At 42.8% G+C, this 26,417-nt stretch overlaps 1 protein-coding gene across 3 annotated transcripts in view; it reads right to left on the bottom strand.

Moving 5' to 3' along the window:
• Nucleotides 1-26,417, bottom strand: part of STK39 (serine/threonine kinase 39) — a 478,001-nt gene that overhangs the window by 178,173 nt on the left and 273,411 nt on the right. For all 3 annotated transcript variants that reach the window (XM_030852534.3, XM_060302304.2, XM_030852531.2), the window contains 5 exons: nt 20,914-21,023; nt 20,542-20,643; nt 17,988-18,121; nt 10,342-10,390; nt 10,174-10,239 (listed from right to left, as the gene is read on the bottom strand). In XM_030852534.3, coding sequence (XP_030708394.1) covers nt 10,174-10,239; nt 10,342-10,390; nt 17,988-18,121; nt 20,542-20,643; nt 20,914-21,023 — 461 coding nt within the window. The remainder of the gene's footprint in view (nt 1-10,173; nt 10,240-10,341; nt 10,391-17,987; nt 18,122-20,541; nt 20,644-20,913; nt 21,024-26,417) is intronic.

The raw sequence follows: 26,417 nt of genomic DNA, 5'->3' as shown, positions 1-26,417 counted from the left end.
ATCAGCGGCAGGAACTTGAACCTTACCCTGTAATTGACAAGAGGCCACTGACTGGTTTTAAACCAGGGAGAAGGAACAATCAATCATATTAGGGTTTTGACAAGATCAAAAAGGCATCTGCTAAGTTTTTATCCGAGTTTTTCTGCAACCATAGACAAATTCCTTTCCATTCTTTGCGGTTTATTTACTTTTAAAAGACATGGTATGCTAGTATTAGAGCGAGCTATAAAGCTGAATAAAGACAAACCACCTTAACGACAGTCAGTACCTTGTATGTTAACAGTGATGCTCAGTGAATACCGGATGGGCAGACAGTCAGGGCCCCTCTCCTAGCACACACATGCCAGTTAAGTTTCCAAAAGTTAGGTGATGCACACAAGCTTGGGAAAAAGTTAGCAAATTTCCCAAAGGCCAAAATGAAGCACATAATGCACTTGAACACACAGGTCTCAAAAATCCAGCTGGATGGGAAATAAGGCCACTGACTCTGCCTATTCATTTCCAGTAACAGAAAACAATCAGTTCTCTACAAACTAAGCTGTACAAACACTATCTCTCACAATATTTTCAGAATGTATGTCATTATTTTTAAATTTCCAAAAGTGGATCTCCGAGATCTGTAAAAGTTTAAAACATTCTCTTAAGCAGTTGGTATCTTTAAAAGATACCTCAGGGCTTCCCTGATGGTGGCAGTGGTTGGGAGTCCGCCTGCCAAAGCAGGGGACACGGGTTCGTGCCCCGGTCTGGGAAGATCCCACATGCCGCGGAGCGGCTGGACCCGTGGGCCATGGCCGCTGAGCCTGCGCATCCGGAGCCTGTGCTCCGCAACGGGAGAGGCCACAATAGTGAGAGGCCCGCGTACCGCAAAAAAAAAAAGATACCTCAACCTGAAAATACAGACATTCGTCCTAAATTGGGCCGCCAGAATTAGCAAATCACAATTTCCAGAGAGGATCCTTTCTGCTCTAAGTCAAATGCCACCAGAAAGAGGCCACTTACCCAGAATACACGCATTTTTAAATTCAATTCACCAACTGAACTGAAAGTGATTTATGATGCTTTTTCCCCCTTGCTCTTTCCTCTATCCTCCCCTCTGCCTAATTCACCCCCAGCACAAACACCACTCAAGTTCCTTACAGCAGGCATAGAGCAAAAGGAAGACATCCACAGCTGCAAGGGTTTTTATAGACGAGGAAGCAATTCCTGTCCACAGAGACTGAGTAAATGAACTATTCTGATAGCGCCCCCTAGTGACCAAAATCACTTTATGAACTCTGCACGCTAAACTGATGAAAACCAATGCATTTAAAATTTTAAAAATAGCAAACACATCAGTGAGCTTACCCTCTGGGAACACCTGTCCAGTTAAACCAATAATGTTAACCTCTGGCCAACTGTTCTCTCAGCTCTAAAATAGGAAAACTAACATCCCCAACCACCCTAGTCCTCTCCCCTGTGAGCATGTGAGTTCCTCAATAAGATACAGTCCCAAGCACATACAGCTGTTTTTAAACAAGAGGAAGCGGAAGAGAAACACAAAGCAATAAGAGGACACGCACCCTCGGGCCTACCTGGATCATCAGGAGTGTTTCTGTTAAACGCATAACATACCTGGTGACGGGTACAGAGTTCTGTTCACTTCTGCTTCACAGGTGTATACACTTTGACTCTCTCCTTCCCTATTTTACTGGCTCTGAGGAGGACTGCAGGGACCACTGAACCTTCTGGAACTTTCTGCCACCACCCAGAACGGTATTAGTTTGACCACAAAATACTGGAAGCTCTCAAATCGTATCTTCAAAACTGAGATTTTTCTTTCTCACATGAACTATGTAAAACATAAATGTTAGGTTACTGTGATATGTTCATAGAAAGTGTAATTTAAAATGAAATTGGTGGGCTTCCCTGGTGGCACAGTGGTTGAGAGTCCGCCTGCTGATGCAGGGGTTGTGGGTTCGTGCCCCGGTCCGGGAAGATCCCACATGCTGCGGAGCGGCTGGGCCCGTGAGCCATGGCCGCTGAGCCTGCGCGTCTGGAGCCTGTGCTCCACGGCGGGAGGGGCCACAGCAGTGAGAGGCCCCCGTACTGCAAAAAAAAAAAAAAAAAAACTGAAATTGGTAATAACAAGAAGTACTTAAACCATCACCCTTCAACCTCCTGCCCAGTAAAACAAACAAACACCCCAACTGACTGAGATGCCTAGTACTTGGTGCTAGTACCTAGTAGTTCAGTAGGGGCCTAACATACTTTGGATCCTTCTACTCCAACCGAACCTAAGACCTTCAACCAAGCTGGAAACTTTTGCTCAGCTCCCGGTCCACAACCACAGAGAATTAAAAGCCATTGCTGCCCTCTACTGGGCAGACTTGAAACAAAACTAAAAATCCACCCATCAAGCATTTGACATCACCTAATTTCTTCTCTGGTTTCTTGATAATGTATAACCTTCAATATCTTATAAATTAATTATAAGATTCCAGGAGGGAAAAACAGAGCAAGTTTGCAAAAATTCAGTCATTTTCCCTCTTTATCGACTAAAAGGAAGAGACTAAATGATAGCAAACTGGGAGGCTCGCTTCGGATTCAGCCACTACAGGACAGCATGACCTTGGTCGGGGCCCAATCACCCTAGGTCTCAATTTTCAGGCCTGCAAATAGAAGGATTGCAAACCAGGAGACATTTATGATCCTGGTTGCTCTTTTCTATTCAGATTTCAAAATATTCATAGCTTTTTCTTATTTTTTATTTTATTTTTTTTTGTACACAGGCCTCTCACTGTTGTGGCCTCTCCCGTGGCGGAGCACAGGCTCCAGACGCGCAGGCTCAGTGGCCATGGCTCACGGGATCTAGCCACTCCGCGGCACGTGGGATCTTCCCGGACCAGGGCACGAACCCGTGTCCCCTGCATCGGCAGGCGGACTCTCAACCACTGCGCCACCAGGGAAGCCCCATAGCTTTTTCTTAACCCGTCTTAATAATCTAACATATGATATCCTCTGTCCTATTACTTAGGACTTCATTGATTATTATAAGTCTTCAGTAATGAGATAGATGTAAACCAAGTGTTTTGCATGTGCATGAAGGCCCACAGTAAGTATGAGTTTCCCTCTCTCCCCTCCCCAGGTTTCCCCATTGACCAGCTCCATGACCCTTTCCATTCCTGTAGTACATATTCTATGCCCATATCCCATACTTTCAGAGAATGAAAGTATTCATTCTCTGCTACTCTTTCAATTTTCCAGGTCTTGTGATGCTTGCACTGTGTCCCCCACTGAAAGGTGAGTTTCACTGGCTGGACTGTGTCCTTTATCTGTCTGCACCTCAGTGTCCACTATTGGTAGCAGTGGTTGTAATGGTAGCAGCTGTTACAGCAGCAGCAGAAACAGGAACAGCAGCAGTTGGTGCCCCAAGCAGCAGTGAAACAGGTTACAAAAACTGGGGCTTCTCTGGTGGCGCAGTGGTTAAGAATCTGCCTGCCAATGCAGGGGAAATGGGTTCGAGCTCTGGTTCGGGAAGATCCCACATGCCGCGGAGCAACTAAGCCCGTGAGCCACAACTACTGAGCCTCTGCTCTAGAGCCTGCGAGCCACAACCACTGAGCTTGTGTGCTGCAACTACTGAAGCCTGTGCACCTAGAGCCCGTGCTCCGCAACAAGAGAAGCCACCGCCATGAGAAGCCTGCGCACCACAACAAAGAGTAGCCCCTGCTCGCCGCAACTAGAGAAAGCCCGTGCGCAGCAACGAAGACCCAACGCAGCCATAAATAAATAAATAAATTTTAAAATAATAATTATAATAATACCTGCCCTACCTGTCTCGGAGCACAGTTGTTTAAAATAAATAAGGAAGCATATACGAAAGCAATCTAAAAGCTGTGAAAGGATAACAGCTCTGTGTGCATTTAATTCTTACTATTCTTAGGCTCTTTACAAACACACATCCTGCACTTCACCCAGTAGAGGGGATTGCTACAGAGAGGGACCACCCTGGCCCTTGCCCACTGTCAGTACTTTGATAGGGCAGAAAAGAACACGCGAAGACAGGTGAATAGGCAATGGTGATGAAATAACGAGCGTCATTCTTTCCTTCTTTCTGTAGGCTTCCATGGGCTCTTACTCCATTCCACCCAAAGCAACAGCAATAGAGAAACACCCACATCACCCATCCCCACCTGCCCGCTACCAGGCCGCTTTCCTCACTCCCTGTTTCACTACATAGTTCTAAAATGCCTGTCTCCTATACCCGCAAAAATTATTCTCCTTATTTACATGATAGTCACGGCATCCACTGTTGGACTGAGCACCGGCTATGAGTCAAACACAGCACCAGACTCCCTGGGCAGATCATCTCTCACCCCCAGGGCAGCACAACGTCCTTGTCCTTGGCTCCATTTGACAGATTAGGATCAGAAAGATTAGGCAGCTCACCCAACAAAGGACACAAATCCAGCTGTTTCTGCTTCCAGACCCGGTGCAGACTGGAGCAGCACCATTGCCACCTCCCACCTCAATCTGAACGTCACACGCTAGCAAAGGGTTCCTTGTCTGCAAGATTGCTCAGAAATCATGGAAATCCTATCATTAACATCCTATGAATGCACAATCATAATGACACCAAGCAGATATGTTTCCTTGAAAAAAGACTAATGACCCAGGACATTCACTTTACTTTTTAATGTTTAATATAAAGAAGGAATGTAACATTAATGAATTCTTCCTATTAAGAGGTAATTGTGTTTACAGTGAAGAAGCTGGCAGATACCTCCTTCCGCGTGTGCCAACATCACCAGTAAAGGACTAAATCAACATGATATGCCAAGAGGAACATGGCATCACTTCCTAGATATTCCCGTCAAAAATGCATACACTGAATCTAATCGTAAAGAAATATCAGACAAACCCAAACTGAGCGACAGTCTATAAAATAACTGTCCTGTACTCTTCAAAAGTGTCACAGTTGTAAAAGGAAAAGAAAGACTATTCCAGATTAAAGGAGACTAAAGGAGACATAACAACTACATGATTCTGGATTGGATCCTGGACCAGGTAAATGACCAATGGCAAAATTGGTATCAGATCTGAAAATTAATCCTGTCACTGTTAATCTCCTGATTTTGACAATTATACTGCTATGTTAGAGAATGTCCTTGTTTTTAGAAGATACACACTGAAGTATATTTAAAGATAATGGCCATCATGTCTATAGTTTTGAAACATTCCAAAAAAAAGAGTGAGAAAAATATATACAGAAATGTTTGTACTATTTTGGTATCATTTTTGTAAGTCTGAAATTATTTCAAAACAAAAAGTAAAAACAGTAGAAGTTATCAATGCATGTCAAGTATTAAATAAATGTGAATTGTAATATTCCTACCTACTGATTCCTAAGCACACACACAGGAGGATCAAAAGGAACCAACAGGGCTTCCCTGGTGGCACAGTGGTTGAGAGTCCGCCTGCCAATGCCGGGGACACGGGTTCGTGCCCCGGTCCGGGAGGATGCCACATGCTGCGGAGCGACAGGGCCCGTGAGCCATGGCCGCTGAGCCTGCGCGTCCGGAGCCTGTGCTCCGCGGCGGGAGGGGCCACAACAGTGAGAGGCCCGCGTACCACAAAAAAAAAAAAGAACCAACAGCCTTGCGTCCTTAATATGAAAGCAATCTTAGAGACTGATATAAGAAATTCTGGTACCCACAAATACCACCCTAGTTTTTCCAACTCACAGTGGTTCTGCCCAAATGTAGCAGTGACGCAATACCCCTTTCCTCCTTCTGATAATCACTAACTGTTCCTAACTTCTCAATTTCATAATTAAGAAAATTCAAACCAAAAATCCTCCAGTGACTCCACTTCCCATGAAAACACAGACCACCATAATAAAAAGATACACTGTGTATTACGTTTCCCCACCTCATCCTTTCTCTGGCCAACACACGTTTGGCTAAGCGGTTGGCATTTAGACATCCCTTTGCCCCTGCCCTGCCCTGCCCTGCATCGATGGGTTTTAGCCACAGAAAAGTATATGATATGAGTGTGAGTGTGGTGACTCAAGGTTCATTTTGCTAACGTAAAACAGAGACATCAGCCAACTCGGACACTTAGATGTTCCTACAGAAAGTGCACACAGCCTGAAGAATCTGCATTTGATTCTAACAGAATGACTTACACCTTCTCCACCCAGTGATTCCAGTAGCGTAAATGGTGGAACACCTCGCGGTCAAGCTTTCAAACCTCAAAAGATGGCTGGAGACAGGCCGCTAAAAAGCCACATGAGAAGGACTAATGGCTATGAAGCCTTTTCTTCTCATGCACAAGGATAAGCGAAAAGTTGAAAAGAAGTTATACAGCTGCACTTCACCCTGTTCTCACGGGTCATTATTAGCACTCTCTCATTTACAAGTTCCAGAGTGTGCTGAGGTCCAGAAACATCAAATCTCCCATTACCCTTTATCACATTCCTAGGGTCAGACAGAATTTCTATTTCACAGTCAGAAAAATCAAGGCAAAAGAAAATTAAGATGATCCCTAAACAACACTACCTTTTAGCAAAAGAACCCAGAATGGACCAAATACGCTACCTTCAAAAGAAAAGAAACAAAAAAACCCACAAATATCCCTGATTTCTGCAATTAATACATCCAAAAAAAATCATTTTATGTCACTAAATTACCAGAGAAGCCACACTGGCCTGTTTCTATTTTTTAATATTTTTTTCCTGATTTACAGGAGTCATTGTGGATGCAGGGAAGATCACATACCCACATGGAATTATGTGGCTCTCAACTAATGCTTCACATCCTGGGCAAACATGAATACAATAAGCCTCTGTCTCTGTCACACCAAAAGACCACGTTGACGGGCTCCATAGGCCCTCCTGAGAGCAGCTACAATACCAGTCCTTCTCCCTCTTAAATATGAGAGTTATTCATGTTACTGAAAAATAGCTCTTAATACTGATTACCGTAAAGGAGGAGAAGCAGAGACTATGGTTTATGACAACAAATTTCAAATCAACATGGTTGCCTAAATGTCCTGAGCTTGGTCAACAGGCCCAGCTGTCACGTCAACACTGGAGTATCAATGAACTGTCTGTTCCTGTTTTAAAAACAACAAATTGAGGTGACCAAAGTCAAGGGACCAACATCGACAGTTATCGTCTAAGGAACAAATGCCCACCAAGAAACTAGAGCACCATCAACTAGTGGGCACCACAGCAAACAGGAAGGGAGACAGCTGAGCAGGTGCCAATCAAGACAAGTCCAAGGGTGAATAACACAAATAACACTGAGGACTCCCCTGTATCAACTTTTAAATTAAATTTACCTAAACACCGTAAGGACCTAAGACAAGCAAAGACATAGCGCCACAAAGGTTTTCAACGCACATGGCAATTAAAATAATATTTACTTCCTAGTGGCCAGTAAGCCCGAATGAGGAGTTTCAAACAAGGAAAGTATGGTTGCTTATCAACATCACGAGTCCAGGGGAATGAGGGCAGTCTGCCTATTATTAACAGGAAGCCTAGGAACAAGTATATGCCAAGCACTTGGGGGGTTCAAGTGATAGACACACAGCGTTTCAAATGATCTTTCCTTGGTCCACTGAAGCATGTGTTCATTGAGTCAGCAGACATTTTGTGGGCACTTACTATGAACAAGACACACACTGACTGATGCTGACCAGGACGGTGTACCTGCCACGGAACCTACTGGCAAGGAGTAGAGTATAGCTGATAACCAAAGTGCACTTTAAAATGAGAATTATGACAGGAAAACAGCCAACTTAATGAAGCTGGAGAGCCAGAAGAGCATTATTATGGGCCCCTGTCTTCTCTACTAAGATGGTTAAAGAACTAATTTATATTCTCCCTTTCCTCCTTTGTGTGACTCTCAGATGTGTGGCCATTTTCCATTTGAAGGGATGGATGACAAAACAATCCCTGAGGAGCTAGTAAAAGGACAGAAGACACGCTTGGAAAATCATAATTCCCGAAACTCCGGCTGCTTATGGTTTAAGATACGTGCAAAATGGAATCTGGAATGCACAACACACTAATATGTAATAAATAATCTGAATTTAAAAAAAAAAGGAAAGAAAACAAAGTGAGAGCCTGAACAGATTCCTCACTGATGGAATCTCAAAGGAAAGTATAGGTTATGTAGTAAGAACTATAGACGGTTCAAGTTTCGCTGGAGTTTAGAATATAGTTGACCCTTGAACAACACGGGTTTGGAGAGCACAAGTCCATTTATACATGGGTTTTTTTCAATAGTAAATACTACAGTACAGGATGAGATCAGAGGGAAACCAAAAACAATGTCCTTTGGGGACACATACTGTCCAAATGAATGGCTTTCTTAACAGCTTTCTTCAACTCTGGTTGGCGTTTTAGTTATCTGATCAAAAGGCCCCATTGCTAGACTCCGACACCCCAGAGAAGTGCTCCAGGCACCTCCTTCAGCCCTCTGGATGGAGCCCTCGCACTCGGTTGGGCACTTTGACTTTCTGTTGCCTCAAACTGAAGCTTCAGCTTCTCCGCGCTGCCCCGTGGGATGTGCCACTCTGCTGGACCATCGCTAGAGGTTCACTTTTCCCTCTGAGCTGTCCCAGAGGCCTACTGTGGCTCAGGGCTGCACAGTCAGCACAGCAATCCCCCATTCCTGGCCCAGGCCCACAGCCCGGGAACCAGCCCACTGCAAAGGATTCTGCGGGTCCAGGAGAGGGGCTCGATACCCACACAGAATGGGTCATTTCTTGAAGTCTATTTTAAAATCTATTTAAAGCAATTCTAAAGCATCAGCTAAATGTGTTCCATATCCAATGTTTTCGAAAGGGCAATGTCTGGAAGTTAACAGTCCAAGTTACCCACACCTAGGCATGATGAGATGCAATCTCTCATGTCTATTTCTTTGTCAATTTTATTTACAGAGCAGACAACTCAGATTCATATCACCTTTCCCTGTAACTATTAATTGTAAAAAGGAAAACAAAAAACAAAGAAGCTTCCTCTTTCTAAATCTGTTGACTACGTCAATATTTTAAATTATAAATATCTAATATAATTTTCAAATCAAACTAAACCAAACCAAACCAGAGGTTAAATTTTGTTAGGTTTCATACCATGATGAAATCTGTAATAACAAATAAATAAAACTCTGGGTAAAAATACATAAATAAATACACTCACACATACATACCACTTAAAAAAAATCTAAATACTAGAATGCAAAGTTTTTCAGGTAATTGTTAGCATAATTTAGTTCACACAGCGTAGACTACAAAAAAATACATGGGTCTTTTATGGGGAAAGAACCTATATCCCACAGATATTTAAAATAACCGTTAAAAACAAAAGTTTTGGGCTTCCCTGGTGGCGCAGTGGTTGAGAGTCCGCCTGCCGATGCAGGGGACACAGGTTCGTGCCCCAGTCCGGGAAGATCCCACATGCCGCGGAGCGGCTGGGCCCCTGAGCCATGGCCGCTGAGCCTGTGCTCCGCAACGGGAGAGGCCACAACACTGAGAGGCCCGCATACCGTAAAAAAAAAACAAAAAAACAAACAAAAAAAGTTTTGTTTTTCGTTTTGTCATTTCAAACTGATTTAAAATGACTGTCCCTCTTCAGTAAAATCGCCCCCCCCCCCAGGGCTTCCCTGGTGGCGCAGTGGTTGAGAGTTCGCCTGCCGATGCAGGGGACGCGGGTTCGTGCCCCGGTCCGGGAAGATCCCACATGCCACGGAGCGGCTGGGCCCGTGAGCCATGGCCGCTGGGCCTGCGTGTCCGGAGCCTGTGCTCCGCAACGGGACAGGCCACAGCGGTGAGAGGCCCGCGTACCGCAAAAAAAAAAAAAAAAAAAAAAATCCCCCCCCCAGCCCCAAAAGATATTCAAAGATATTTTACCTTTGCAGTGTTTAAGCCTCAACACAAGCCCCTCCCCTCTGACCTTCCTTAAACAGGCTGATAAGTGGAAAGTTGAAGTCATTTGAGCTTCACACCCAAACACACAGCAGCAGGCTGAGATAACCAAAAGGCTCAGTTATCTGAGTAATCGCTGGTCAGATAACCTCTACATAACATATCCGGAGTATGTGAAATCGTTTTCCTATTTTTCTGTAGGCTCCATTTCCCTGGATGGGGAGCAGCTCCCACTGCGGCAGGAGGGCTCATAGCACTTACCTTTTTGGCTCTTTGGGCTATGTCTGGTGTTCTTGTAAGCAGCTTCTCAATCAGGTACTCTCTGTTCTGCAAAACAAATATTCCCAACAGTTTAACATCAAATACAAGACACTGAAATTCACAGTGATTTCAAAATAGCAGATTTACTTGGGTTTTTAAGCATGTTACCTTGGCTTTCTGGAAGAATTTGCATTTTAAAAGTTCTGCTGCTGTGGGCCTGAAAGATCAATAATAAATTAGAGTTGAAACAATGACCGCTCAATAAAGACACTGCCTTGACGAAACAAGTTAATCCTAGAGTCTTTCTGGAAGACCAGTTTCAGGAATAGCAAAGCCACAGACTAAATTACTCATAAGCGGGCACCAAATGAAATGGTGCCAATTTTCCGGTTCCTTCCAGACGCCTCTACTGCAAAACTCCTCCTCTACATAAACTCCTGCAAGTGAAATACCTGGGGCATGATCGACCTTCCATCCTTCATCCTTACACTTCACTAAGTGAATTCAGTGTTTCTAAAAGGTGGCAGACTGACACGTCTGTGAGCTGAATCCCTGTATTTATTAAGAAGCAGTACAAGCTGCGAAATGACCCTATCGAAGAAACTGTGTCCACAGTGTTCTATGATTCCCCAAGAACAGAAGTTTCTGCAAGGGGACGATGCAGCATGTGTACGAGCTCTGTCTGGCCACCGAGTAACCCGGTCTCAAGTGTCCATGGACTATTGTTTTTCAGGGGAAGGTAATTAACAGAATGGTGATTAACAGAATGCAAATTCATTTTAAAGCATTATGGGATTGGTCTGATTGTTTCCTCGTGGTGTCATTTAACTTGTTTCTCTGTACTGTATTTCCCATAAAACGCAAGTTGGGTCTGAAGGCTTGGCTAGGTTGACACAAGCACTTGGGGGAAGAACATGTCGTAGATGACACACATCTTACTGCAGCATGGGGGAGGCACATAATGATAGGTTATTTCAGCGGGAGGGATGCTAAGTTTAATAACCGCGTGGTCCCCAGGCCCAAGATCTCTCCACGGTAAAGGTAAGTTTTCGCCACTGCAACTGGCAAGTATTCTGTTGGATGATACATTGCCACGTTATGAATATCCTGTTCCGGAGAAACTTTCACCTGATGATTTTAGCATCTTTGCCTTAAATAATTATTTCATTGGAGGTGGCAGAACACTGATTTTCTACTTCTCTCATTCCTTCTACGTTTAATAACTGGCACTCTTCCATAAAGAACAGCTTCTTTCATCAATAGTTCCCGCAGCCATGCAGGAAGAATCACATATACCTAGAGGATAGGACAGTCCGCAAGACAACTGGTCTGATCTCTTCAAAAAGTCGGTGTCATAGAAGAAAAGGGGAGACGTGAGGGGACTGTTCTCGATTAAAACAGACTTAAAGGAACATACAACCAAACGCAACACATGCCCCTCTCCTGAGTCCTGATTTGAACAGGACGGGGAGAGGCTGCAAGAGACATTTAGAGATAGAGATAGGTGAGTGTGCCAGGTATAGGACAATTTTAGGAAATTACTGTTCATTTACTTTGTGGAAAAGCATTGTGGTTACGTAGGAACGTGTCTGTATTTGGAGGGAATGCAAGCTGAGGTATTACATCTGTTACTTATTTTCAAACTGTTCAGCAAATAAAATGTGGGTAATAGGGACAGCAGATATGGGAAATGTGAATAACTGCTGAATCTCAGTGTTGTTGTAGAAGCAAACACTACAATTTTTGCATCTTTTCTGTATGCTTTAAATTTTTCATAATAAAAAACTGGGAGGGAGGAGGGAAGCATGACTGAATATCATTAGGTCTCCTCTCAGGCAGTGACTGCCAAAGGGATCATGACTATTGTGTTAAGCGGATCCAAGTTTAAAGGGAGTCCTCACACTTGAAGATATTGGAAACCAGTGCTCTGAACCAGGAAGCCCCACTAAAATGTTTCCAGGGACAAAACCCACGCGTATAAAAGAATTAGGAAGCATCATTAAGTGCAACGGTATACAAACTGTGTAAGTCTGCAGGGGCCATAAACCGTATTTCTGTGCGAAGAAATTTTCTCTTTCAATTGTTATTGCTCTTTTCCTCAATTTCAAGTGGAACACTGGTTAGGGGTACCTAACAAAGAACCCCAAATCGCCACAGCCACTGCAACCAAGAGCCCCTAATTGCTAATTGCTTGGAGTAAACAAAGGTCTAAACAACAGGTGGGCCACGCTTTACATTTTGTGTTCCCGTATCCCTTGGTAAGCTCGTTCAAATTCATGAATCTGTACCTTGGACCTTGTTTTTGGACCTTGTTTACCACGCACTAGAACTAAAAAGGATAACTGAAGTGACTTAACTTTGGTTGTCTCTTTAATGTAGACTACTCTTAGTGATGATTGGCAAAGTTTTGGGCTTCCAGCTACTCCAAACTCATCATTTCATTCTCTCAGTAAATATATACTGAGCATCTGCTGTTTGTCAGGCATCATGTTAGGCGCTAGGCCCACTCTAATGACTATGACAGACAGAAATACTACGCTCAGCAACTTACAGTCTGGCAGATAAGAGTTAGAGTGTGCTGTCAGACTGTAAGAGGAAGGTCAGAACATTCAAACACATGAATTGTGTTTGGGGAAAGGAGAGGGCTACTGAGAAAACATATAAGAGGAACCATTACACAAGGGACTGACCATGTGTGGTACCTTACCACATGAAACCAAAATTTAAAAACCAAGAGGCATACAAAATAACTTAGATTTAACTTTTTAGAGTGAAAAGAAAAGAAACCGAAGAAAATCAAGATGGTGAAGGAACTCAAGGCCACTCTTTTGGTAGAGACCCTCATCCCCTCTGGTCAACAGCGTTACGAAACAGCCTCCCGGTGAGTCTGTCTGCCACTTCTCTCTTCTCATTCCAACCAATCACCCACACTGCTCCCTAGCTGGCTTCTAAACGGAAACAATTTCTTATCCCTCCTAATGGATTCCAGTGGCCTGAGACCTCGACTCCTCCAGCCCCATTTCCCATCACGCCCCACATGAACTCTATCCTCCAGCTACGGTGATGGTCTCCGCCATCTCTTGCTCTTTCACGGCAAAGCACACACTGCTCTTCTTGCTTTAGAATGTTTTGTGACCAACTGGCATATCTTTGCTCGTCAGTCAAGAACCCATTTAAATGCCATCCGTCTTCAGAGGTGTTTCTCCCAGGTCCTACAAGTAGCGGAATTCATTGCTCCCACCTTGGTGCTCACACACCAATCCACCACACTTTGCAATAATCTGTTTCTGTATCTCCCTGCCTCCACCCCACTAGGTTATAAGCCTTTCCAAGAAAGGGACCACACAGTATTCATTTGTTATATCCCCAAAGCCTAACACAGAGCACAAAACTGCTACAGCTCAGTTTCATGCTATCATCAAATATGGGGTAAAAATGATGCCACTAGACACTGGAGCCCCAAACCACAGCTTCTGGAGCCAGAGTCAGTCAGCACTCTAAGCATCTACTCAATAGGGTAGAGAGCAGGAGAATGATGTAATGAAAACAAGACTCAGGCTAACAAAAAAGAAAAGGCGAGGGATGCGTCTGTGCACAGGAGGCACTGAGGAGGGGGGCCACAGACAACCCCCTCTCTCCTCCGCACCCCACCTCCTCCCTCCTCAACCCAGGGTCAAGTGTAGGACCCACGTACAGAGAAGGCTGGGAAATGCCAGGCATACCTGGAGACACAGGGCTGGGAATACTTTCCCTTCCCCAGCAAGGTCATTTCTATAGTAACCAAAACTGTAAAGGGGAAAAGCATGCTGCAGAGAAAACTCTTTCCTTTGGACTCCACCCTCAGCCTTCATCGACAGATACAGAAACACAATGACATGAGAAAGGAGAAGTGGTTTAAGAAGCCACGCTCCTTTTTTTAACAGGCTTAATATTTATGTTAAATAATAGGTAATTTCTACTCTACACAGAGAACTAAAGAGCAGGTGTTGAATTTTGGAGTTGAATCCTACATGTGCCAAACTATCTCCATAAAAAGCACGGAAAAGTGGAAGTGGAAAGAATGAGGAAGGGAAGAAAGTGATTAGAAGGTATGAGAGAAGCCAAGATGTGTGCTGCCCATCTGATTTTAGGGTTTTTGCGTGTTTTGTCTGTTTTAGTCTTATGCTATAGAAACTACTAGTGTAGGGTTAATGTGGAACCATCAGTGCTGCCTGTCTCTTAGCCGAGTACTACAGACGAAAGAATTCTGCAAGCACCATTCTGTCTTACATGTCCACTACCAATTATCAAGCAATACAATATAATGTAAACACAAACACCATTTTACAAGAAATGCTAAAATGCTATATACCAGCAACCAAAATGATGGCCCAGACTTTGAATAATGATTCACTTTTAAATCCTTAAAAACAATGCGGAAGTCTGCAAGTACCAACATTCTCAGAAGAAAATCCCTTAAAGGATTCCAATACATATGGATGAACCAAAGTCCACTGAGACTTAAAATAATTTTCAAAGGATTCAGGATGAATGTGATACAGTTTAAATAGAAATTAAAATGCAAATTTTTAGAACAATACATTGACCTCTGGCAGAGCTGCGTTTCTCACCCCACCCCTTCCCTCAGAAGAAATATTCCAAGTTTTATTTGTTTCCAGTGGATTTACCTATGCAACAACCACCCCTTTGTTGCTCCAAAAAAAATGATAGTTACTTTTATAGTTGTCATCCATATGAAGTATATAACCTCCAAGATTAAGGCTCTTTTTTTTTAAGAATAGCAAAATGTTCTGCTGTGCAAATATAAGCAAATCTTTACCTATGCAAATGCAGGGCACAGACCTGGATGAGGCAAACAGCTCTGACACCCAGCTCTCAGGCAATAGGAAAGTTCCACGAGCTCTCAAGGTTGACAGAAAGCACAGTTCCTTCTCAGCTAGCTTGAGGGCTCCAGCATAGGAATGATTCTGTCCTGGTCACTGTTCCCCTGTGATATATGTTTTCATTCATTGCTAAAAAGGTACTCAGCAAGACCAGGATTTCAGTACTAGTCAACTGCTTTTAGATTACAAGCAGAGGATCTATATGCTGGCAACAGAAATAAATACAATGATCGAAACTCTTGCCTTCACTCCTCAACCCACTCCAATCTGGTCTGGTTCCGAAACTCTTTTCAATGAGTCCAAATCATCCCCAAATTGCAAGCTCCCAATTGTTTGCAGGTGTTCAAGAAATACCACTGAGTACGTAATACAGACCAGTCACTGTGGACAAAAAGAGAGACAGAAAGATGAGAGGCACAGATTCTCCTTCTAAAAAACTCAGAAACTCATGAGGAAATTGAATATGTAAGTCAATAAATGTACACAGTGTGATAAGTGCTACAAGAGACATATCATCAACATACTGCAGGAAACTCAAGGTTGCAACAACTCTACTTGGTCAGGAAGAAAAGGCAAATAATGAATGGCAACCCCAATTTCCTGAATACTTAGGAATGCTCCGGCACTGTTCTCTGCTTTAAGGGCATCATCTCCATCGTCATAGCAACCCTATGACGTGGTGTTATTAGGCCCATTTTACAGACAAGGAAACTAAGTCATGCAGATGATGTAGGGCTAGGAATCGCACCCAGATGTATGTACCTTTGAGAACCTGGGGCCTTTGAACTAAGTATTGAAAGACAGGTAGAAGGGGGACAGGAGAAGAGGAAAAAATCTTTGGACAATATAAACAAAGGCAGAGAAGATAAGAAATACTCACAGGTTTCTTTCAGACCTGAGCAGCAATTAGATGTTTACTTATTAATTCAGTCATGAATACATATTTTTTAATTGCATCCTGTATAATAAATAATTCAACAATTATAATATTGCTTTTTTCCATTCTCACATTTCCTGAATCTTTTTTCCCCAAACTTCCCACGTCGTGTCTTTTCATTACAAGAAAAAATCACCTGGGAAGTTTGTACACCAGTGACACTCTCTGTTTGTTATAGAGGACAACTGCACGATAGTGAGAACAGATTACATTATACAGAAAGTATCTAACAGAAGTTCTTAACCTATTAATACTTTGTAAATCAATAATGTTACCAAGAGAATACTCTGAGGGAAAGATGTTGTGAGAATTCGAATAAATTCTGTATGGCTCTCTTCTAAAACTTTTGCTGTTATTATTGTTGTTGTTTGGTGGGGTGGTGGGAACCTGATATTTGAGCTCATATAATAAATAAAAACTGGAAAGACTTTCAAGATTATTGAGAAGTAAGGATGGCTTGTTAAATATAATGTATGACGGTCTAATCTAATTTATTTTGACCAAATTATAAGTCTCCTAAAGAAATATATTTATCAGTTAGTACACTAACAGTTCTACCTACAGAATCCTTTTTGGAAAGAGCTGGAATCGTGCGGCATTACACATCACCACTAGGTGGAATCTCAACTATTTTGAGAATCACAAAGACCATCAGTCACAACCCAGTCCTTCTAAACGGGAAAACGAGTTCTTCTCTCACTGGGCTTTAGAGGATCAAAGTCTGTCTCCTCGGTGATGCTAAAAACTTACGCTTGGAGATGACACCAAATACAAGCAAGTGTTGCACCCCTTTTACAATAAATAATTTCAAAATGCTTAACAGCAAAGAGTCTTTAAACTGGCTCCATGAGAGAGGTAACTAACTGATATAGAAAAGATTCAAGGCAAATTCAGTAAAATGTAAAGGAATGAACAGAGCTGCTACAGAGAACAGGTGTAATAATGGAAACTATGTTTATTCTAGAGAAGGGTAGCCTGCTCAAACAGTAGATCGCTGTGCGAAGGCAAAAGGCTTAAGTTTCATCAAGAACTTAAGGATAAAGGAATCCTTCGAAAAGCAGGGTCCTTCCCTGAAAAAGAAAGTTCCAAAAGAGAAGCCAGCTTTTATGTTTTAGAACGTTAAGTATCAAGTTGGAGTCCTGGGTGGATCAGGGTAGCCAGTAACTTCTCAGCAGCCTCTCCAGGTGTGTAATCCAAGTTCACCTTACATTAGGACAATGCAGCACACAGACAAGCACTACAAAGGGACCCTCCCCAGCCAAGGTGTATGCTCAGTTCACGTCCTTAACATTCTCCTTCAAGTGACAAAGGACACTGGGCTCTACTATCACCACCCAGGATACTTCAAACTCACAGAAATGAAGAAGAAGAAACAAAACTCAGAAAAAAACAGACATACCTCAGTGCAGGGCAATAACCCAAGAATAAAGAGGAAATACTAAAGTTAATTTAAAACCATTTGCTTCTATTTATACGATTAATCTTTCGAATGTAAAAATGTTAATCTTCTTTACTGATAATCTTTTAAACAGCACAAACAACTTGTTCTGCAACTCAAAGGAAGCTCATGCAAAATGCAACAGCTCTGCCTGGTTTAGACTGGAGCTGGCAGGATATTCAAATCCTGAGAGGTCAGCGCAACCTACACAGTGCAGAATATTAGCTCAGCTTCTGAATTCACCACTGCCAATTGCTTTTGATTTGTTTTACTTCACTTCCTTTGATGACAGAGCCCATACCTAACAAGCACCACCAATCTTATTAACACGGAAAATTTTCCTCTGCCTCTCCCTCGTCCTCACTCACTTCTCTCCCTTTTGGACCCAAGCTTCCACTAACAGGTTGGAAATCTGGGGACCAGAGCTGGATTTCCCTTGAACTGGATAGAACTAAACTTCAGGACTCCTCACACAGCCCTTCCCCATCCACAAACCAGGCTTTGTCATGACCCCACCCAGTCATGATCACTCACTCATCCACCCAGTTTGACATACCTTTTGGAGGGATCTTTCTGAAGACACAGTGAAAGTAATTTTCTAAAGGACTTGCCGTACTTTTTCATCATCTCCTTATCCTCTACTCCTGTTTCTAAAGTGGGTGGATCATTTTGCAAAGTCAACATCAATACCTGCAGCAGAAACAAACAGGAAGACAGGATCTCAGGACAGCAGTTGCTACAACTGAGTTTTTCATTTTCCAGCAAAGCCTCAAAGACCCTCCTTGATTAGGTACAAACGTGCTTCCTCATGATTTTCATCTTCTAGAAAGTGTGCAAAGTATTCAGTTCCCTTTGCAAACCTGTTCACGGGCCCTTTAACCTTTTTGTTATTCCATTGACAGAACTTACAAAATCTGCTCTATGTGTTAAGAGTGCTCTCCCAAAGCAGCCAGGACAAGGGCTTCCTGGGAACTAGCTCTCACAAGGCCTGCAGGAGCACATAGCTCCAGCACCAGCTTAGTGCAGGCTGTGCTCTGGCTGGGAAAGGGGGCAGTGGAGGGTAGAGAAAGAGAGGCCCAGAGCAGCAGGGAATGTTCACGTATACAGGTTATTCCTAAGGAAGGGACCGCCTGTACTCAAGGCTTCTGTAATACATTACCAGCCCTAAAAATAAATCCACAACATCCCAAGAGGTAACACGTGGTCTCCCTTTTTCTTTTTTAAATGAAAAAACATACAGAAAATTGCTCAAAGGCTTGGCAAAACTGAGACAGTAAGACACTGAAAGATAGCTGGGACACAAGTGAGTTACTAAAAACCATAACCAGAACAAAAGTCCATGCTGCTTTTGGAAAGGGACAAAACAAAATCAAAACACAGGTTTCACATCGAAAAGGTAAAAAATTCCATTCTTTCACACTAACGTCAAAATTATTTGTTTTTTTTTAAAAAAGTGTAGAATTTGTAGCAAACTATTGACCTATAAAATGAAAAAAAACTCATTAATGCATACATCAGCCTTAATTTATGCAAATGCTATACACGCCAAGACACTGTTCAAACACTTTCAGATGCGTGAACAGATGAAGGATTAAAAGTGACAGTATATTGTTTGTGGAGGATAATAGCAAACCGAAGAAAAGTGGGAGATCTGTGAGATTTTAAGAAAAGTCCTGCAGGACTTTAGGCTAGAATTAGCAATGTGACTGGATTCAAGTGGAAAACACTAAAAAGTAGAGAAAGAAAGCAAACAAGAAATAAGAAAAAATAATAGAGAAAAACCAGATGAAAGAAAAGTCCTCAGCGCTGTTTCAGTGCTTTTTCCCCAAAAGGTCACTTCAGTTGTTTACACCTCAATTTAAAATTCTGCTGACAAAATCAGGTGTGTACACACAACCCCCAAATCTTAACTATTTAAAAAACATGTATATAAATATAGAGAGAAAAACAATGTAATGAACTACACTAAAACTTTAATAGGGATTGTCTGTGGTTGATGAGATAGATTATGGATGACTGTTTTCACCTTTATTCTTATTTGGACTTCCAAATTTTCTACAATAAGAACGTATTAACTTTTTAATCAGTAAAATCATTTAACTTTTTTTTTATCCTCAGGTCTTTTTTTCCCTAAATCCTCTTAAAACTTTTCCAATAAAATCCTAGGAAAAAGTTGAAACAAACATGGACCATATTCTCTGTAAAATACCTTCATAATTTCCATTCAACTATTTCAGCCACAAAACAAAATCCATTTGGGTAAATTAGCCCTGACCCCACCACCTCAAAACTAAGAGAAATAATGATGTAGGCTAGTTAAAAGAATAACAAAAATAGGGACTTCCCTAGTGGTCCAGTGGTTAAGAATCCATCTTGCAGTGCAGGGGATGCCAGTTCCATCCATGGTCAGGGAACTAAGATCCCACATGCTGAGGGGCAACTAAGCACCACAACTAGAGAGCCTGTGTGCTGCAACTAGAGAGAAGCCTGCGCACACACCGCAACGAAGTGAAGAGCCCGCAGGCCGCAACTAAGATCCCATGCAGCCAAATAAATAAATAAATAGTTTAAAAAATAATAACAATAAAGAGTAACTTCCAAAAAAATAAAATAACAAAAATCTAAAAATGGTATCCAAATGTATGTTAGTTCCTAAAAACACTGGGCTCCCTTATTTCAGATGAGTCACCAACATGACACTATGAGAACAGGAGTGAAATGTTACAGACCATGGGGAAAAAAAGGGCCTGAAAATTTGGGAAATCCATCTGTAAAGATGATATCACTATAATCTATTTTTAGATTTTTCTTGGGGAGCTGGGGGTATTCGGTGATAGAGAGAGTAATGACCAGCATTTGTCTCATCTATCAACCTCCATCGACCAATCTGACCACATTCTTCTGTGCTAAGAACGCAAAGCAAGCTTCAAAGCCGGCAACTGTGCTACTTTTGTCCCATTCTGTCCGCTGAGAGCATCAGCTAACATTTAACTTGGCTGCATCCCTCCATTAATTCCCCTTGGGTCTAAGAGAGAAATGACTATGTTTAAGAGAATGGATTCTGTTAAATCATATTTCAAACCCGACATAATATTTCCAAGAGCAATTACTTTCATAGGAGGATATTTGTGATAAGGCGCTGCTCCTGTGGCGAGTTCAATGGCAGTTATTCCAAAACTCCACATGTCAGCCTTGAAGTCATAGCCTCTCACCTAAGAAGGGAAGCAGGGAAAAAAACACAGTTATACAGCCGGCATGTTATACATGACGGGGTCCATATTATGTCAGAAGTCCACGGCCGTGTGTGCACAACCTTGAGATTACTTTGCTAAGGCCCAGCAATCGGGAATTAAATCTTGCATGACGCATTCTAGTAAAATGATTGATTTGAACAAAATGTTAGTGTACTAATGACATGTATTGTACAACTATACTATGTCAATCAAAACATCACTTTTATTTTCTTTATTAATTTATTTCACCTGTTCCATGACTTCAGGGGCCATCCAACACGGGGTGCCAACGAATGTTTTTCTTACTTTATTCCGGGTAACATCACCCCCTGTTGCTAAGAAAGCACTTACCCCAAAATCTGAAAAGAAAAAAAAAAAAAAATCACCCTTATTTTAGGTAAGACATTATGGCTTACAAATTCTGCCTTTAAGAACATCTCTTTTCCTGATGGGCCTCGCAATGGTGATGACTTGCTCCAAACACTGTGGAGCTCTCTCAGCCATACAGCAGGGCAGTCCTGCCACCCGCCATCCCCTACACCAGCGTTCCCCAAACTTTTTGGCACCAGGGACCGGTTTCGTGGAAGACAATTTTTCCCCGGGGGCAGGGACGGCCGATGCTTCAGGCGGTAATGCCAGCCGGAGCAATGGGGAGCGGCAGATGAAGCTTCGCTCACTTGCCCACCCGCCCCTCACCTCCTGCTGTGCGGCCGGGTTCCTAACAGGCCGTGGGCAGGTAGCGGTCTGTGGCCTGGGGGTTGGGTACCCCTGCCCTACACTTCAGAGAACGCCCTCATCACAGGTTATGGGTCAGCAAGCTCACCAGTCCAAAAGCTCAGCATATCATTTTTATATTTTCTACCAAAAAGGTATCACAAGTCATAACTAACCATAAAAGACCACAATAAAAATATACATACATACATTTAGGGCTTTCCAAAGCCCTAAATTAAAGGATCTTAGCTTTTAGCTAAGATTCATTTTAGAAAATCATTTATAAGAATAGCATCAATGGTAGTAAAACTAGCATGTGTTTCTTTTTATGTTTTCTTTTATTATGATTATTTTCTAGCCTCTTTAATCCCACATCATCAATGTTTGGGGAGCGGATTTCTTCCTTGAAATAAAGCATGAATAACACACAACTTCCACATTCCCATGCCCTTCCTTGAACAGTGCTCGGTAACACTTTAGCCAAAATCATAATGGCAAATCCACAAACCCAGGTACCTAAAGCCAACATGCCCAGTTTTGCCCACACGTAGCAATCAACACAAAGGATAAGCCCAGTCAGTAAAGACTGGGTTTTTTTTCAACGTTTGCTTTCTGGATAATTTTCATAGATATAGACAGAAAGGTTTGTAGAATGAAATAATACTCTTCTTGACATCCATTATATATTAGGAGTTCTTCTTGTGAGGACATGAATTAATTAAGCATACTGTATACGTGCATGCATTTATGCAAAAATTATGTTTGTATATGTGAAAGTAGAGAGGGAATACCCAGTGATTATTAATGCATGCATCTGTGCTTAGAGTTTTACTAATGGTTAAAATTAGTTAGTAAGTTAAACTACCAACTACTTAGGGCTAGTACAGACCTAACAGTAAGAGCCAACTCAAGGGCACCTCAATAGAAAGCTGGTGAACAGTTATAAAAAAGGGATGTCAACACCTCAAAACACTGCAGCAGATTATGCAGTGTGGACCCCTTCAAACTGCTCTCACATGACTCTCCTTTGCTGGCCCCCTTCGGTGACTGCCAGGATGATGGCAATTACCAAAGAACAGCGTCAAGTACAGACCAAGGTCAAATATTAGCATTTGCGTTAGATCTACATTATTAAGTTATGCAATAACACTGGGACCAGTTCCCCTAGTTGAAATCTGTTGCCTGTTCCATTTTATTTACGTTTAAATTCACTCAAATCCCAATAGGATTACAACTTCAAGTCAAAGGAAAAATTGACAAAGGGTGTCTTTATTCCAACTGCTACTCTCGTGTTAATAGTGAGCAAAAGTATATTCTGAAAATGCTATATCATTTAATTTGCATGATGTGCTGAACTCTATTTGAACTCTTACATTACAGTCAGAAAAATCAAGCTTTCTGAAAAGAAACCACTGAAACGGTCTCCTTCAGGTAGGAGGAGATAAAATTCATTCTCTTACAGAAGAGCTAGGTCAACTTAATCATTTGTAAGTATCTACTATATTTGGCTAGAGGAAGAAACAACATGATAAGGCTTTCGAAAATATAAATTTCAACCTCATTTGTATTTCGGAAAAGAAGTTTAACAGTGAATCCAACATTCTGTTTTTATTAAAATAATTGTGTAACACGATAATATTAAATAAATACATATCATCTGTAAATAATTAAGGATATGGGTAAAAGTTGTTTTAAGGAAAAATAAATTCTTTTCCATGCAGTTGAAGCAATTCTACACCCCAAATATACATATATCTTCCTAAAAGATATAATCTAGACAAAAATCCATTGTTAACAATAATTGTTTTTAATTCCTTAAAAATACCATCTGATGGGACTTCCCTAATGGCACAGTGGTTGGGAATCCGCCTGCCAATGCAGGGGGACACGGGTTCGAGCCCTGGTCTGGGAAGATCCCACATGCCGCGGAGCAACTAAGCCCGTGCACCTACAGCCCGTGCTCCGCAATAAGAGAAGCCACCACAGTAAGAAGCCCGCGCACCACAAAGAAGAGTAGCCCCCGCTCGCCGCAACCAGACAAAGCCCGCACGCAGCAATGAAGACACAAGGCAGCCAAAAATAAATAAATAAAAATTAAACAAAAAAAACCCAAAACATCTGATTACATTAGACCTTTTAAAGCTGCAAAAACTGCTGAGAGAGATGCGTAGTTGCAATTCATTATTGACAATGCCTCTTCAATGTATTTTCCTGATTCACATTTGTATTCACAGACTCCACTTAGAACACTCACTTTTAACTCATAAACAGACGGTTAAACATCTTTAAAGCTCAGAAGAAAAATTCCAGAAGCAGAAAACACCAATCCTAACATCTACTCACCCTATGACTACAGAATAAATGTACAATTTGCTCATACGTATGGGCAGTGTATATAGAAAAGGATTTATATGTACTGTGAAAGAGAACTTTTGGACTGAACTTTGTAGGGTGCTTGTGTAAACAGGAAGACGGGTATATGCTGTGGAGACAGCTTACATGTGACAAGAGCAGTGGAGGTGGCAGAGCAGAAAACAGTGAAAAGTGCCCTTGACTGCTGAGGGGACCTCCAGACAGCCCAGGGGAGTGGAGGCAGATACGTGTGGGTCAGAAACCATGAACATTTCTCTGGCAACACGGAATCAAAGGCTACACATCAAGTTAGTCAGCCTCAAGGAATAACTGCATCTCAAACCAGAAAGAGTGCGGTCATCCTGGTAACGAAAAGGCTTTCACATCTTTTGAATCCATCCAGTTCTCTCCTTCCCCAGCCCAAGAGTCCTGGGGCAGCCTCCGAGGTCACCACCTCCCTGCTTTCCCCAGACCAGCCTGCAGCAGCCAGGCACTTCTATGTCACAGGCCTGACGGCTCCTTAAAAGTCTTTAAAGGCTCCCTGCTCCCCCAGGATAAAGTCAGAATCCCTCAGAACAACATGCAAATCTGACTCCCCTTTCCTCTTCCGCCTCATCTAACACTACTCCCAAATTCCAACCTTGGCATCATCCCAGTACATTGTTCCCTCCACTAAGGGGAGGACCATCAGCAGAGGACACTCTGCTGGTCCTTATTAATGACAGAAGCGGGCTTCCCTGGTGGCGCAGTGGTTGAGAGGCCACCTGCCGATGCACGGGACGCGGGTTCGTGCCCCGGTCTGGGAGGATCCCGCGTGCCGCGGAGCGGCTGGGCCCGTGAGCCATGGCCGCTGAGCCTGCGCGTCTGGAGCCTGTGCTCCGCAACGGGAGAGGCCACAACGGTGAGGGCCGCGTACTGCAAAAAATAAATAAATAAATAAAAATTAAAAAATAACTAACAGGGGTCTTCGCTGGTGGCGCAGTGGTTGAGAATCCGCCTGCCGATGCAGGGGACACGGGTTCATGCCCCGGTCCGGGAGGATCCCGCGTGCCGCGGAGCGGCTGGGCCCGTGAGCCATGGCCGCTGAGCCTGCGCGTCCGGAGCCTGTGCTCCGCAACGGGAGAGGCCCCAACAGTGAGAGGACCGTGTACCGCAAAACAAAAAAAAACAAACAAAAATATGACAGAAGCATCTTTGGCATCCTGACTCTTGGTGCCTTGTATGGTTAAGTCTGATGTACCTTCATCACCTTTCTTCCCTCATTTGTGGCATACGATTTAAGTGACTTTGGGAATAGTCTTGTTTTGATATGTGAACACTAAGCCCTGTGGAGGACCTGCAGGCGATTGGGGTGCAGCTACCTGATTTAGCAAGTAGCAGATCTGCCAGGAAATAGCACAGCCCTAAGGAACCAAGGCAGGATGCTCAGTGGTTAGGCTGAAGACGAAGCTATTCCCCAACTGTGTGACTCCAGCAAGGCACTTAACCTTTCAGGCTTCTTGGTTATGCTTGTTTTTACATTATTTTCACATTTATAACACCCCTCTACTTCTTTTTACCATGGATAAATAGGCTTTATAATAATTGTTAGGCAGATCAATAAGCTACTGTTCTCTGCCTTACAACTGGGCTGAGGGGATAAGCATGAACGTTTTTACAGTGGTAGATATAAAATACAAGAAGAACATGCTTCCTGACCTTAAGAATATTACCACCAAGGAGGGAGAAGGCATGAAACAGAACGTGTGGAATCAAACGCTATGCTCTGCTGTCCATGTAGAAGTGGAAGAGTTAGGACTGTAATAGCCATGAAAGACTCCATCTCGAAGTGGGCCTTGGACCTGGCCTTGAAGATGAGGTTGAGTGTTGGACAGACGAGCCCAAAAGGAAGTGACCTTCCAGACAGAGAAGCAGCACAAGCAAAGCACAAGTGTTGAGTCAAGAAGAAAAACTGTCTGACAGCTGCATGGCTCAAAAACTCAAATACTTACAGGGGCCCAGGCAGGAATAAGAAGGAGGGAAGGGGGTCCTGCAAACCAATAGCTCCATCTCAATGGTGAAGGGCACTTGATATCTGTCTCAGCATAGGGGGACATTAGGAAGTGCAGGGCCCTTCCCAGGAGCCCATCCCCAGGTCTAAAGCAAGCTTCTGCTGTTCCGCTGGAAAAGAAAACTGTCATAGAGGAAAATGGCCCTGTTTCTGCAGATGCCCCAATTTTCCCACAGAAAGCCAAACATTGAGATCTTGATGTAAAACCTCTCGTTTTTGCTGTCGCTGGCAACAAATACATTAAAAAAAAAAAAAAAAAAAAGTGGAAAAGCACGATAAAGCAATTCCGCCTGCCTGATTTAACCTGCAAAACTAGTCTGCCAACTGTGTTGTTATATGATGTCTAAAATTTACCTACAATACTTCAATATACACCGTGTGATATTATATTTGTGGTACTGCAACCCAGGTGGTCAACTGGTGTTCTGAGCCAGAATGCCCAGTGCTAGAAGGGTCTCGCAGCACTTGATTCACGATGCCAGAGGCAGCTGCTAGAAGTATTTCTGTTATCCGTATCTAAGTATAGATAAGTATGAGCCAGGTGAATGCCCAAAAGGGACTACTGTTGGGGAAAAGAGTCACCTGCTGATAGGCAAGATGCATGTTAGAAACAGGCTTTCACTGGTAAAAGTCAAAG

This window comes from Globicephala melas, chromosome 7, assembly GCF_963455315.2.
Source record: "Globicephala melas chromosome 7, mGloMel1.2, whole genome shotgun sequence".
Lineage (NCBI taxonomy): Eukaryota > Metazoa > Chordata > Mammalia > Artiodactyla > Delphinidae > Globicephala > Globicephala melas.
Note: the sequence above shows the minus strand (reverse complement) of the source record. Positions and strands in the feature narration are given on the sequence as shown.